This window comes from Haplochromis burtoni, unplaced genomic scaffold, assembly GCF_018398535.1.
Source record: "Haplochromis burtoni strain Fernald_Lab_line unplaced genomic scaffold, NCSU_Asbu1 Contig_176, whole genome shotgun sequence".
Taxonomy (NCBI): Eukaryota; Metazoa; Chordata; class Actinopteri; order Cichliformes; family Cichlidae; genus Haplochromis; species Haplochromis burtoni.
The window spans coordinates 450,487-465,880 of NW_024582537.1; the positions used below are offsets into that span (position 1 = coordinate 450,487).

Consider the following 15,394-nt stretch of genomic DNA (forward strand, 5'->3'; position numbering starts at 1 on the left):
TCATCCAGTGGGAGGTGAACCAGTTCAAGTTAATCAACTGCTGTTTCATTGTGGTTGAACACAAAAGGTCCAGGTGATGCTCCATAACACAGCACATTGTAAGCAAAAAGCAGCAGAGGTTGCATTAGGGTCCAGCCTAAAACTGTGGCCCATCACAGAGCAAGGATTAGTTCTTTTATCTGCTAACTGCATGGCTGGAGCTTTTCAACTCCCAGTCATCTCTGTTTCTCTGCTGTCATCTCTTTGCAATGGAAGCAAGCGCTGCAGGGTTTCTGTGTAAAAGCTTTCAGCTTAGAGGCTGATGAGAAACGCTGGCACCCAAGCCTTCAAGAGGAGAATATTTTTCCTTTCAAAATGATGCAGGACATATTAAGCTTCAGCAACAAACATGGGCCAGGATAACAACAAAAACCAGCCATATATGCAATCCACAGACTAATATTTCAGCTGGGGGATAGCTGAGGATGTTTAGGGACAAAACAAACCTCTGCAGTGTCTTTGCACCCTTTTATGCAAATGATGGAGGCAGAACCAAAAAACGGGGGTGTTGGGCATTTGTGGGAAGAAATAGAGAAGGGGAGCCTCTTATCTCTCTAAAGACTAGCAGACAGTCTAATTCAAAGCTCGTCCTCCTTATAGAAGATGATGGAAGAGAAACTGAGAAAGAGGCGGTGCTGCTGCTTTGAGCCCACTCAGACCAGCGAACGGGAAGGACGCAGGAACAGAGGTGACACTCTGGGATTTTAAGCAGGAAAATTACAGCCACACTGCACCTCTGTCTGTCTGTCCGGGAGGAACAAATCAATATCACTCAACAAGGTAAAAACGAGCATAACTATTGCTCCAAGGCAGCTTTTATTTAGCACAAGCTTGGCTTATATGACACAAATTTTGCCAATATGGACACAGCAGCTGACGGTCGACTGAAAAAGAAACTGCAGCATCATCCAGGTAGAGTTTTAGAGGTGACCATTTTTAAAAGGAGACACTACGTTAAAGAAAAGAAACTAACTGAAATAAATTGAATAAATAATTTGTTCATTTTAGGTCAGGAAATATTGAGGTTACTGTGATTATTTTTAGCTTGGTTTATTAATCTTTATGTGAATAACAAACATAATTAATGGACTTACTTGAGTCACTGAATTATACATTTAAATTGTAATCAGTGTAGTTGAGCAGTGTCACTCAAGTTTATTTGAAGTGAGATTAAAACAGCAGATGTGACCATGCAAACCTTTTTTCAAACACTGTTTTTAAATGTGTCTAATTGCTGGAGAATACTGGGGGAATTACAGCCTGTAATGCTTGCATGTCAATGATATTCAGGATGGTCTCATCACTGAGCAATGCATAAAAGAAAAGTAGGTCATCAGTTGAATAGTTGTGTAAAGCCAGCACTTCAACCCTGTATGCATTCAATTAGGATTTGAGTGCATAAAACACAAAGCACCCTTAGTATAAACTGGTATAAAGTATTTATAGTGTGCATGTCTATAGTCTGTACCATATGTTTACATATGTAATCTGGTGCCATCTAGTGTGTATAAAATCTACTGAAGGCTGAAATTCTGCTGCAATAATCGGGACATACAATGATATCTTATTTATACATGTATTACTGGGAAAGAATTAAGATACTACTACACATTAAAATAATAACTATATACATTTCTGCGTATTGCTTCTGCTGGTAATCACAATAAATCACAGCATGGGTGTGGCTGAAGCCCTACAGGACATTTTCTCCCGACAGATTAACCAAACTGGATGACAAATTAAGAAAAACAATCTGGATTAGAAGATTATTTAATTTAACCGAGAATAATCATCCCTTTAGGATTGGATATCGACACAGCCGCCGTAATAGCAAGCAAGGCTCATTACACTTGCCATGTTCTTCATTATTAGTCGTTTTAATGTGAGAACATTTAATTTTAACAGCTGTAACTAATACTAAACCTTAATTTTAACGCTCACATTTGGTGCTGTCAGCTGTCAGGCAGACACTCCCTGATCAGCTGCTAGCAGCAACGTTCGTTAGCTTCGTTTGGCAATTTCAATAAATGAATAAAAAAAATAATATCCAAGAGATAATATTAAGAAACCCCACAAGCTTATAGTTCAAGACAGGTGTGTGTGTGTATTCTGAGTTAAAACCCCGACGGTCAGATAATAAATATGCACTAAAACCTACCTGCTTACGTCAAAATATCCGGCTAACTGCTCCGCTTCGTCCCTGACAGGCTACATCCATCCATGGAGGTCTGGCCGGACATATCCGCTTCGAGGTGGCCGAGCTGCTGCCTGACTCAGCCCGCCTGACACAAACTCAGGGGCCCGATGAAAACTCAAGTATTTAAACGAGCTCAGCAGCACAAAGATGACACGGTTTAAACACATACAGACTGAGGCTATATCAATAAAAAATGAAATAACTTTTTAAATTTAAATTTTGCCTTTTTCTGTCATTTTTGTGCTATTTATCGTGGCATTATTTTGTACTTATTTCCTGATTACAGGCAAGTACAAAAGTACCTTATATCACAATTTAAGTATAAATTTTAAATGAAACAAAAATACTCTTCACAGCTTTAATTATTTTTTTAAGGAATAAAACAACAACCTGACACAGGTGAGCATCATTGAGGTGGTAGTCATTTACAGCGAGGCATATAGCATGTAAAATAAACTCAAACCAAAGCAGTGACCCAAAATATCTGTTTGGGTTCTTCACCCTGCAGCCACAACCTCCCCCTGGCCCACAGTAGACACTGTTGGGCTGAACAGCTGTCAGCTTCCTTTTTGGGCCTCCAGCAGTACAATCTATAGTCTCAACACTCTGCTCAGAGGACCATAGAAATAAAGATGACTTCAGGTAGTTTTCCACGCATAGAGGTATTAAGTGATTTGTACATATATGAGTGTATTTCTGGATAAAACAGAAGTAGTGCATGCATTGTAACATTACACACCACTGTGCAAAAGTCCTAAGCTACCCCTCACTTATCTATATTTTACTCCAAGCAGCCAGACTATCTTAACATTTTTAAGAGGGCCTTGAGGAATACTTCTTCAAAGTTTCTAAAGTTCTTTTAAAGTTTTCTGTCGGCATTGACTGCTTTTTCGTGTATTTTCAGTCCAGTCTTTGTACCTGACCAGTGGAAAAGTGACTGTCAAGGATAAGGCATGGCAAATGATATAAGAACTGGACTGAAAATCAGTGGTAACAGGTCGAAGGAGATGATGGAGAGATTAGTCCAAATTAGAAAATGTTTCAATACATATATGGAGGAGGTAAGGAGAGACATGCAACAGTGAGAGTGTAGAGCCATCTGTTAAAAACAGTGGAGGCTCTCTCATTGTTTGGACCTAGCTAACATCTGGTGATGTTAAAGATCTTGTCAAAATTAATAGAATTATGAACACAGAAAAGTACAGTGAGAGAAATTTATAACCAAACTATTATGAATATTTGACACCAGAGATTGTTGTGGCCAAGTTACTAAAAGGGCCTCTAGTGATCTCCTGTATTGGATCAATGCATCACAAACTGAGCAAAAACAACAGATTTGAAATAACACTGCAAAAGTGATCGCAGCTTTTGTGTTCAGATGTATACATTTATTGTTAAAATCATGTAGAAGTTAAATAAAATGACAAATCAACACAAAACCCTTAACAAAAGCTGAGTTTTTCTACTTTAACATTTTGTGGAACCAACTATTTTACACACAAATAAAACAGTAACGATCTTGTGTGTGTTTGAAACAGGAGAAAACACAACTGGACCAGCTCTACAAGTGTTGAGTAAACACGCCTCCATCTCAACCCCCCATGCCCGACCTGTCCAGAGTGTTTCTGCCTCAATCAAATACATGCTGGGAAAACACAGAGTGGAGGAACTAGATAAATGTGTTGTACTGCTGCCCTGAAATGGTTGTCAGTGTTTATATCTGATTCAGTCCATTCTTCAGTCCTGCTGTAAATCAAGTCTGTACTCAAGCAGGGTGAAGTTTAGGATTTTGGCAAGAAACTCTGGAACGACAAACTCTCTTATCTTTTTGTAGCCCATGTGCTCGTACAGCTTCTGAGCATCTGTCTGCACCACAGAAGTCTGCAGTATTACAGCTCCGTAACCCCTGTCGCGAGTAAATTCAGCCACTGTACGACACAGAGCCTTTGCGATGCCCATCCCGCGGTGACTGCGGCGGACCGACATGCGTTTCAGCGTCAAGCAACCAGGAGCATCCTCAGCAGGAAGACAAGCCACCGAACCCACTACCCGGCCATCGCTATCAGCCACCCAAAAGCATGAGTCTTTCCCTTTCAGGTAGGTCTCACTGATGTTGTTGAGGTCCTTTCTGAGCGTGGATTCGATGTATTTGTTGAACATGTAGACGACCATCTGCCGGGCTCCAGCCAGGCAGAAGGTGACGGCCAAGACGGGAAGCAAGAAGGACTTAGAGCTGGTCAGGAGAGCGCAGAACATGCACATGAGGACCATCTGGGTCAGCGGCTGCTTCAGAACATGCACAAAGGATGAAGGCACGTGCTCACTCATCCCCAAGGTGAAGAGCTCCTTCACAACATCAGCATCTTCATCATTAAACTTCCGGATCTGAATGTTGTCCATGGCTCGTTCAGCTTTTCAATCACAGAGGTAAAGACATGAGAGATGTCAAAATACAAGCAGGGATCAAACAAATCTGCAATACAAAATCACTTTTTTCACTCTGACAAAAGCTTTCTTTATCTCAGGCGAAAACAATCATTTTCTGTACTAATTAGTGGTAGTAAAGACATCTAATCATCAACACTTGAATGCAATTCAATTTCCAGAAAAATATATTTTGTCTTTGCAGAAATTATAACCTAAAAATACAGACACCAATATATTTCAGTGAGATAATACACTCAACATCTGCTTTATTAGGTACACCTTTCTGGTATCGGGTTAGACACCGATTTGCCTTTAGAATTCCCTTAATTCTTCTTCTTTGGTCCATGTTGACACGACAGCATCACACAGCTGTTGCAGATTTATCGGTCGCACACCCGTGATGCAAATGCCCTGTTCCGTTACCTCTTTTTAAAGACACAGCTGATCACGTTGTTTCACCAACTCTTCTGCACAAGGCATATTGCACAGGGTAAAACAGCCGTGGCACTTGAAACAACAAATGAAATCTCCACATTTTGACTTTATTCTCGAAATAAATGTTAATAATAATGAAATCCTCCATCGGATGGCTTGATTTATTGTAATGTGAGTACAATAACAGAGTCATTAAGACACTTGCAGAACAGGTTTCTTCTTTATTTCATATGCAACCCCTTTATAAATCCTGTTGACTGTAGTCTATTTCCAAATATAAGCGAAAATGTCGACCATCACAAAGATTAAGAAAACCCTGCTGGCTTAAATGACTCGTAAAGTATGCACCAGAATAAACAGCGTAAACATAAATAAACAAACACGGTGTGGCTGGAGTTGGAAGCTATTTTAAAAATTAAACAGTTTCATCTCTGATCGAAATGTCCGTTAAACACACCTGAAGGCACATCACATGAGTTAGCCCAAAACCGAAATAAGCTTTAGTAATGCTAACTGTCCGCTATTTGACCAGATAGTAGACGGGACACGTTCACATATTAAACTCGTCGTGTCCTTTCAGAAAAGGTGAATAAACAATCCAGATTAGCCAACAGAAGCTAGCATCAGTGCTAACCTCACAAAGGCGCTGAGGATTTGACTGCAGTTTGCTCTGATATTTTATGACTCACAAAAACCACAAAATAAATGCGACTTACCTGTTTTATGCAAGTCCTTGAAAGTGGAGTGTAAATTCAGTTTCCCCAAGTCAAAAGCCCTTCATTTCGCTTGGCTCCTAAACTACTTCCTCATGTCTACCGTGCTACATTCAGGGATCGTCGGAAGAACTTTGAAAGCTGGCGTGAAAGTGTTTTAGGGTTGATATTAATGCATTTAATGTATTAATATATTTTTACTGTTACTGTTTTAGGCTGTTGCTACAGCCTTTTTGGAGATATTGTTCCAGATATGGAGATAATGTTGGGTAAAGTTTAAATCTTTACTCGCAATATCATTGTAATATCACAGTTTTGCAGTGGTGCACTGCCAGGTTTCCTGCTACGTTTCCAAACAACTTCACTACATTACAAGGATAAATAGTATCCCTAGCCTTCTCTGTGATGTGTAAGTTGTATTGCAGATTCAGAAGTACACTGCATATACATGTTACTGCTTAAGAATATTGTTTTAAAGACTCACCTTCATGAGTTAAAAAATTAAGATGTCCTCACACATCAACTATGTATAGCCCTAATATGCAATATTCTTCTGCTCAATCACTGTTTATATCCTCAGATACACATATACTTATGTAATCAGCATTTTTTTTTTGTACATTTCATCATTTCATAGTCTGTATATAGAAACCATTTTTAAAAATTTTCGTTGCAAAGTAATTTATTTTTTAAAGTGTCACACATATTACGATAATCACTTTTTATTTCATTTCTGAAAATATTTGAATGCTTTAACTTAACAAAGACAGTGAAGAGAGATGGGAAATGAGGGTATTTAGAGGATGGATAGGGGAGCAGACAGCCCAGCTAAACAGGAACCACCACTGAAGGCATTTGCTCCCATGTCTTATGTGTCCTAATCACTCCATTGTCAGGTCACCCTGAGGATAATGAAGAGAGCTCATAAAAAAGTAAGAAAACATATTCTGATAAGCTTTTTTGTTATATGTCTTTGTCCAGTGGAGCATAATAACTAGATTATATTGTGCTACATCAATTGCTGTATTAAAAGAGTTGCTATATCAATCACAGTTCAGTCTTGGTGTAATTATCATTCAGTTAAATCCCTAAACGAGAAAGGGCAGCGAAAAGAAATCTGCACGTTTGAAATACAGCCGCAGCAACACAACCTGGAAAAGGTCAGAGAGGTCAAACATTTTCATTTTCCTGCCACAAAGGGAAACAAAAAATTTGGTTTACAGTGTAGCACTGAAAAGGTTAAAAAATAAAATAGTTCACAATACATGAAGGCTGAAAAAATAATTTATTGTCTCCTTAAAATACATCTAGATTTCATACATGACGATGTAAAGGTATTCCCTTTTTATGGAGTAAACACTTCCACTATATTGATTGTACAAAGGTAGAAAAGTATTGTTTTAACTTTTAACATCAGGATTTCACTTTAAATTTACTTTGCAGTCCAGCTCTGTGAGCTGTGAGCAGAAACAGAAGCAGCTCGAATCTATTTTTATTTCCAGCTTGTGTCCTCTAGCCCAGGTTGATCTCTCCTGCGAACATGGTGATCAGAAGTATGATGGTAAACCCGGTTAGCAGCCCTGCATTTTGGATCAGGAAGAAAACGATCTTCGTAGAAGTTTTTTTTTGTTCCCGTGCTATGCTGTCCATCTCTGGGAACTGAAATGAGGAATAGCAATTAGCAAGGTTGAGGTTTAGATTTGGGAAGCAACAATATAAAAAGAAGAAGTGTAAATATTCAGGTTTGTATGGCTACAGTTATATTGTTCTCATGTGGTTCATATGAAACGAGGGAAGTTTTCTCATTGTTAACAAATTCCATGAAAACCAAAACTAAATAAATTGCCCTTCTTAAATACGTTCCTTTACATGAAACAGCTGAAGGTTTGAGTTGATTAACAAAACAGGAACAAAAACAAAGTTCTTCACACAACACATTGTACTTATAATACCAAATACTGCAGTGAATATTTTTATTTCACTGGCCTTAATTAACCAAACTTAAAAGGTAGAAAAGGCACTGACAGCTTACAGAAATACAGGAAAATATAAGGTTATTTGGTGCCATACACATTTCTGAACCTTTTAATTAAATATGTATTTTTGACTTAATTTTAAACCTACACTTGAATATTACCAGGATACTGCTATATTTGCTGGCCACTTTATTAGGTATTAGGTGTTAGTACCAGTTCAGCGTCTTTTTCCTTCAGAAAAACTGGCATAGATTCAACAAGTTGCTGGAAACATTCCTCATAAATTATGGTGCATATTGACATAACAGTATCACACAGTTGTAGCTGTACAGCTGTACATCAATAATGTGAATCTCCCATTCCACCACATCCTAAAAGTGTTCTGTTACATTGAGCTCTGACTGTGGAGCACATTTGAGTACCGAGAACTCACTGTTTTGATCAAGAAACTAGTTTCAGAAGATCTGAGCTTTGGGACATGGTGCATTAACCTTTATGGTCATAAAGGGGTGGAGATGGTTGGTAATAGTAGTCTGCCATGTTTAAACAATGCTCACTAAGGAGTCAAGAAATGTTCTCCCTCACCTTCCCATGTTTTCAAGTTGTATATGTGCACAAACTCACTGTTTTCGAGTTGTTAATAGTTGTTTCAAGTTGTTGACATGCTCTTCCAACCAGATTTTCCTTTCTATTGTCCAATATTGGTGAGCCCACACAAACTGCAGGCTCAGTTTCCTGTTCTTTCATTTTGCCTTTTGTTTCTAAAGACTATCAGAAATGCTCTTCTGCATACCTTGGTTTTGAATTACTGCCACCTTACTATCAACTTGAAGAACGCTTAGCATTCTCCTCTGATTTCTGATATCAACAAGGTATTTTATTTTAAATGTTAGAGATGGTTGTGGAGGAAAATCCCAGTAAATCAGCAAAACTCATACCATTGAAAGTAATTTAAATCACCATTCAGATGCTGGGTTTAAACTTCAGCAGTTCTTTTTTGATCCTAAATGAATCAAGGTTAACGTGCAGCTGAATAGCTGTACCTAACATAGTGGTCACAGAGTGTAACTGACATATATTATCATATTATATAAGCTGGCATACTGAATTTTTTATCAAACCATCCACAGCTGACAGTCTCTCCAGTATCTGCTAAAGATAGGTCCAATATGTTCTCTACTTTTAATTCACATGAAATGTTTGTCTTAATGCTCCATTTTGGTCACAGCGTGTTTGAACAGGAGGAGTGTACACAGAGTTTACAGGTATCAGAGGCTTCACACAGATAGCACACAACTTTTTCTAGGAATAACACTGATAAACTCAACACGAGCGATTTTAAGCTGAAAAGTTGTGCATTGTAAAACAAAGACAATGGAGCTGAATGATCATAAAAAGCTACATGCAGACAACCATGAAACCCATCAGTAATTTAATAGAGTGGAAGCCTCGAACATGTTGGGGAAGTCCAGTGACTGACTAAATAAATGTTGGTTCTGCTTTTTTTTGTATCTGCCATCAAGAGAACTCAACTCACCATGTCCGCCAGAGCGATATACAGAAACATTCCTCCTGCAATGGCAAAGATCGCATTGGGGGCAAAGTTGCTGCCGAGCAGGATGCCAAACACAAGGCCGATGTAACACGACACGGCTGACAACAGGTTGAAGAAAATGGCTTGCGGGATGCTCATTCCAGCATTCAGCAGGATGACGAAGTCACCTTGAGAGGACAAAATAGCTCTTTTACACAAGCAGATTGAACATTATACTTAAAGCAACATTTTTTCTTTCTGTCTTGTCTGTTAGTCACATTTCCCCCTTTAAAGCGAGCTACAGTATATTTCATGAAAAGATTTATTTTCATTTTTATACCCAGAAAGCAAGTTTGAACTCTAACTGTAAATATATACATGTTCCTTCCACTCATGTCTTTTCTGAAGTTTTTTAGTTGCAAGTCATATTTTCCATTATTTCTAAGAACATGTATTCTTGGGGCACTTCTGCAGCTTGTCTCTACATGCCCATAGATACAGGATGTACAGGCACATTCAATGCAAAGTTTGGCTGCACAGCAGAGTTTGGAATGACTCATGAGGGGGCTGAAACTGATTTTCCGCTACACATCACTCACCCAGCTCATGGGGAAACTCCTCACACACGATGGCAGTGGATGTACTGAACCCTGTCAAGACAGACACTGTGAAGGAAGCGCCGATAGCCAGACCATCTATGAAGTTATGGAGTGCGTCACTTAGAGTTATCATCCACGCCACAGTCTTGATGCTGCGGATGCGCTGGCCCCGCAACCAGCGGCACATGACATCAGGCACCTCGGCATCCTGGAAGAGTGGCAGGAGAAGTTACACATACACGGCTACGACTAATGCCTGATTGTGTTTTGATAGTGAGTGTGAAAGACAACATGTAGCTACATCACATACTTTCACAGTGAGAGGAAAGCACATCCTCTTTCAATTCTAAGGTTTTATATTATCATGACACAATAAAAATGATCTTGTTCTAACAGGATCAGATAAATAGAACCTCACATGAATAAGAACACAACAACAACACAACTTATTATTATTATTTACAAACCTGCCATAGTCTTTTGAGGAAATGAGGATAGCTATAAAGTCATATCAAAGACTAAACACACCCACCAGGAAAATGCTGCCCCCTGCTGGTGAATGTTTCGGATAATTATAAAAAGTAAACTAAGCGTTAATATAGTTTGACATCTTAGTTTGGAATGTTAAATTCTGACTGAATTATGATGCTAATGCCAATGTTGTTGCAATCCACTGTAAAGGATACACACAAATCTTGATATTAAACGATTTCATCCAGTTCTTACGACATTTACCACAGAACATGGACATGATGCTAAATGAATGTGTGTTTCTAAGAAATTTATCAGCAGTCCTATTAATAGTTGGATCTCAAGGTTGAGCGATAGTTACACTGTCATAGAAAGAGTAACGCAGCTAGAAAGTCCAAAAATAAAGATGGTACTAAAGGCTTTAATCATGAAAGAGTCTTCATCTTTAACCCACAGAATAATACTGATTAATTGAAAACAGGAAATATTTTCTCTAAGTGGATGCATTGCATTACTCACACTCCTCGCTTACACATATAATGGCACGCGTGCTGTTAATAGGAAACCTGAGAACATGCAGACACAAACAGCGCCTTTGGGGTTTGATTAAAGACATTCTGCAGTAACAATAAACCCCTTTTACTAGCAGTGGGCACACAAGGAGTCTTTGTGCTCCTTTGACAATTCCAGCGTTTAGACCGAGGGGAAAGACCTGAAGCTTGGTTTCGCTGCTCGGTCCCTTCTTGTCATCAGCAAGTCTGTTTGCTTGGCCTCCGTATGGCACAAGAAATGTTGTTAAATATTAACAGACACGCCAATCAGCCTGAAAACAGCTCAATAAACGGCTCCAGGAAAAAAACGAAATGTCTGCGCTATCGCTTCCTGCTTAATAAATATTTTTAAATATTGCCTACCTTTTCAATTTATTTATGCATATCACACATCCTAACAGCATATCATGATTGCTTCCTGTGAGGTGTGTCTTTTATAGCAAAATTTGCTGGACAGCAAGTCTCTATCAATCAAACACATGCTGTAGATATAATTTCAACAGAGGTTCAGTAGATTGACAAGCTTATCATTAGCTGATAAAAGCAAAACATTTGAGCTACTCTAGATAAAATGTCTTTGATTATAAAATTGATTGTTCCATAGGTTGATGTGACCTAGAGCTGATACCTGTTGGCTTCCAAACCTGCGCAGTTTATTCTGCTGTTAAAGAGCAATCACGTGTCAAATGTTACCTGAGAAGTTTCCACGTTTGTATCTAGGATTGGGCTGCTCTTGTCTGTAGCGACGGTGGTGATGGCGGTTAAAATGATGGAGTCCTTTGTTGCCACCACGTCTCCGTTGTGGATAGAGTTTTCCTGAGATGTCTCTGAAAGTGTGAAGTGGCTGTGGCCGTGCTAAAAAGACAGACATCAAATTCAGGTTAAAGAAGCCTTTTCCACTTCAGGAACTTAAAAACTCATAACATTTAGGCTATTTTAGGTGTTTACTTGTTATCTGTGTCATGATTTATGGTTTTGGTGGGTTTCCTCATGTTTTCTTTTTCTTCTAGTTTCGATTTTCCATACTACCGCTTTGTTATTTTCCACATCTTTTCTCCTTTTGTACAACTTTTGGACTGCTCTTTGAACACTCTTTGAGTGATCATGTGTGGATGACCCAAAAGATAAAGATTTCAGTGTTGGACTTTTGCCCTAAATGTGCCCTAAATATACGATTACTCGTGCTAAACATGGGCTGGGTTTCAAATAATAAGGTCAGCATGCAGTTAGATCCATGAATAATGAGACAATGACACATTTTTTATTTTGCAGATTTACCTCACTACATCATCATCGTGTATTTTAAAACAGTCAGTCTAGTCACTGTAATGTGCACATACTGCAGAAACTGTGTCACTGTCCAAACTGTACATGCACCTAATTGCAGTGAACTTCAATATCTCGCGTGTCATTTCTGATAAGAAATGATTTATGTACACATGACTACCTTGAAGTGTTATTAGAGTGATCAAATTATCCAATAAAACAGACATACTCAATGTCAGATGTAAAACAGGAGGGAATGACAACATTATAGTGCTTTGAACCTGAGAAACTTCCTGCACTGTTATCTTACCTCGTGGTCCATCCGGAGGCATAATTTCAGTATCTTTTCCACAAAGAACAGGAGGTAAAACCCTCCAAATATTGCAGCTGCATTTGTCGCATAGTGATCCACTTTAGGATCAAACCCCAGGGCCTATGGAAAAAACGAGAATGTCAGTGGTGCAGAGAAGACTTCTAGAGTGTGTGTGTGCATTCATAGGTATTATTCTATGAAACAATTAAACATCTCTCAAAAAACCAGTGACAAGCTTAATTTTACTCACTCATCCATTTACAAACCTCTGGTATGAGCTGAAGAACAGCATTAGAGAAAAGCGTCCCGATGGCCAGACCAATGAAGTAGGTCAGCACTTTGGGGAAATAAGGCTTCTTGATGAACGGGATGAGCAGGAGACCAAGCAGGGATGCCAGGTTGATCACAGTAACGGCCAGAAACCCATAACCCCACACTGTCACGGCACAAAACGAGAAGAAAAGGTTCTCGAGAATTCAAGGTTTTTACTTCTTTCTGGACTCTTAAATGCAGCCTCGATACCTCCAACATACCTACTAAAATGGGGCCTGGCAATGTGACAAGAACCTGGAATGTGCAGGTAAATACCTGTGAAACACTGCAGTATTAAACCCTAGCTAACCAAACTCGCCTGCAGAAATAAATATACCTTCTTAAATGCATTTTTAACACCATCTGCAAATGTGTGTGTTTTATTGTTTTTGAGCATTGCCAGTTTTTTTAAAAGAACTTCAATAAATGTGCCAGACATTGTTATTAGACCAGCAATAATGCTATTTAGTGAAATACGACGATATAAGTTATTATTTTAACGTGGGCACAAATTACTTTTCTTAAATATAATCTAATGGTGAATAGATTTTCTTATTTTCAGTGTCAGGCCTCTTTTATTTCGAGATTTTAAAACATACTATTACTATTTATTTGCCTGAGAGAAATTCTTCTCAGGCCAGCAGAGGAAACAGCATGATTCGGGAACAACATGCTGAACAACAGTCACAGTTGGCTATAACTGTGTCAACAGCACTGAGCAGGACTGTTGATATGGCCGATATCTGCGAGGTCAGTGGCTCCGTGAGTCCGACAATGTGGCGCGTTATAGCTTCACAACTACAACATTCTTCTTCTGCACTGTCCAGCAGGAATAAATTATTATTACCATTCTCAAACCATCTCTAAGCAATCAGAATCAAGAATGTCCCACATTTTCTTTATCAGGGTCAGTATAAGAAAAAAAAACCTATCAACAGCAGCTTTAAAAATCATTCGCCATAAATGGGACTGTCCACAAAAATTTTCTTGACCCAATTCAAGTAAACAAGCAAACCCTGGCAAATTATTGAATTTACAGAGGTCTTGACAAATAGACACGTTGGGATGATTTGGCTCACCAGAGTAGTCCACATGAAGCAGTTCCTCGGGGGCAATGTAAGGGCAGGAAGGCAGCAGCACCTGGGTCAACACAGCAGGGCAGATCTTCTCCAGATGTTCCACAGTCAGCTGACTGACATTATTGTAGCCAAACTGGGATAAGATCTGCTTTGCAGAGAGACACTGAGGGACAGAAAGTTGTTATTAGACATAATTTTCATGCATTTAAATATAAATGTACCAGCTTCTTTTCTGAAGCCCTTTGTGATGCATGTACTTGGATATGCTGTGTAATTAAAACTTTCATTATAAGTGGCAGAAGAGACATGCAGTAAAGAAATATTTGAAGACAATTCTGCTCAGTGATGAAAGTTTAAGGTCATTTAGAGTCTTTTTAAAGGCAGAAATGAGACCATATGGCACATGGAGAAACTTTGAGGACTTGAGTAAAAATGTAAAATAAATAAAAAATAATGATAATAAAAAGTAATAAAATAAAGGTTAAAATGTTCTATAATTGCATATATGGGGGTAAGAAATGAGTAATTACACTACAAGACTACTCATATATCATTGCTACACAATATTTCAAGGATTACATGCAAGGTCAAATAGTGTGTGGTTGTAAGCCCCAGAGAAACATTCTTGGTCGTAAGCAACTTTAATGATCAATAACTTTAAATAATAAAAACTGCAGTATATAGGAAATAGAATACGTTTGTACCTCTTGCTCTTCCAGTGGATTTTCCTTACTTATTAAGTCAGATCGTCTGGCTGAGATCAACAGCAGTAAATCTTCAAGATTCGTTGTTGTAATGGAATTATTTTCACCATAGTAGTGGATAATATTCTCCAAAAACGCGTCTCCATCAGTGACATTCCCACGCACACTCTGGGAAGTTGTGATAAAAGCCAAGACGCACGTTAGAAAACATATGAGGTTCAACATTGTCTACTTTTAAGCGATGTAGTTTCTACTTTTACGCGATGTAGTTTCTTCTAGTGGACATAAATCTTTTTTTTTTTCTTTTTTTTTTTTTTTACTTCTGCTTTACTCAAAGCATTTCACTGATCCTCCAGGAAATAAGAATTAGGCTGTCCGTGGAAACCGCACGCAGCGCAGAGGCAGATCCATTCCAGGGTCGGAGATATCGGGGTTTTATCCAGTTGCCTAAATTATTATAGAGGTACAATTTCCGCTGCGGTGCTCTGAGTGATCTGTGTGGAGTTAACGAGGTTCAAAGATCAGCCATGAAAGGAAAAAACGGAGGTGGAGGTCGACCGCGTGCGCTCACTGTTTGAGTACTTTCTTTTGTGACTGACTTTCTCCCCACAGAGCCACACAAACACACACGCAAGAGGGGAAAATAGTGTGTTTCTGTCTCGGTGACTATCTGTGTGAGGTAACAGTGAAGTGTTAGAAAGCGCATGCGGGATATCTTACTCAGAGTTGCTCAGCTCACAGCTGTGGCCCCGTCCTTTTGATCAATGGTGAAACAGCT

The 15,394-nt window shown here is 38.9% G+C and overlaps 3 protein-coding genes and 1 long non-coding RNA gene across 5 annotated transcripts in view; 1 reads left to right on the forward strand and 3 right to left on the reverse strand.

Annotated features, from left to right (window-relative positions):
• The window catches only part of LOC102295182 (dynactin subunit 1), a 34,898-nt gene extending 32,558 nt beyond the window's left edge, over positions 1 to 2,340 (reverse strand). Inside the window, exon 1 of one of the 2 annotated variants that reach the window (XM_005933979.2) lies at positions 2,206 to 2,340. The gene's annotated coding sequence lies outside the window, so the exon portion shown is untranslated. Of the gene's footprint in view, positions 1 to 2,197 lie in introns of both variants that reach the window. The other variant, XM_014337338.2, reaches the window with a different exon arrangement.
• Positions 125 to 2,382, forward strand: LOC102294780. Its single transcript, XR_316543.3, has 2 exons — positions 125 to 819; positions 2,247 to 2,382. It is a non-coding gene; the product is annotated as an uncharacterized LOC102294780 (long non-coding RNA).
• Positions 2,383 to 3,602: 1,220 nt separating this feature from the next.
• nat8 (N-acetyltransferase 8) lies at positions 3,603 to 5,950 on the reverse strand. Its single transcript, XM_005933974.3, has 2 exons — positions 5,815 to 5,950; positions 3,603 to 4,647 (listed from the first exon to the last, which is right to left on the reverse strand). The coding sequence occupies exon 2, from the start codon at positions 4,634 to 4,636 to the stop codon at positions 3,974 to 3,976; it is 663 nt and encodes a 220-aa protein (XP_005934036.1). The 5' UTR covers positions 4,637 to 4,647; positions 5,815 to 5,950; the 3' UTR covers positions 3,603 to 3,973.
• A 1,129-nt stretch (positions 5,951 to 7,079) lies between these two features.
• slc39a8 (solute carrier family 39 member 8) lies at positions 7,080 to 14,929 on the reverse strand (the record flags this gene model as incomplete). Its single annotated transcript, XM_005933984.3, is given in 8 exon segments — positions 7,080 to 7,470; positions 9,325 to 9,509; positions 9,921 to 10,128; positions 11,636 to 11,797; positions 12,519 to 12,641; positions 12,788 to 12,957; positions 13,913 to 14,075; positions 14,617 to 14,929. Coding segments are annotated over 8 exon segments (1,383 nt in total). The 3' UTR covers positions 7,080 to 7,323.
• Positions 14,930 to 15,394: the final 465 nt, after the last annotated feature.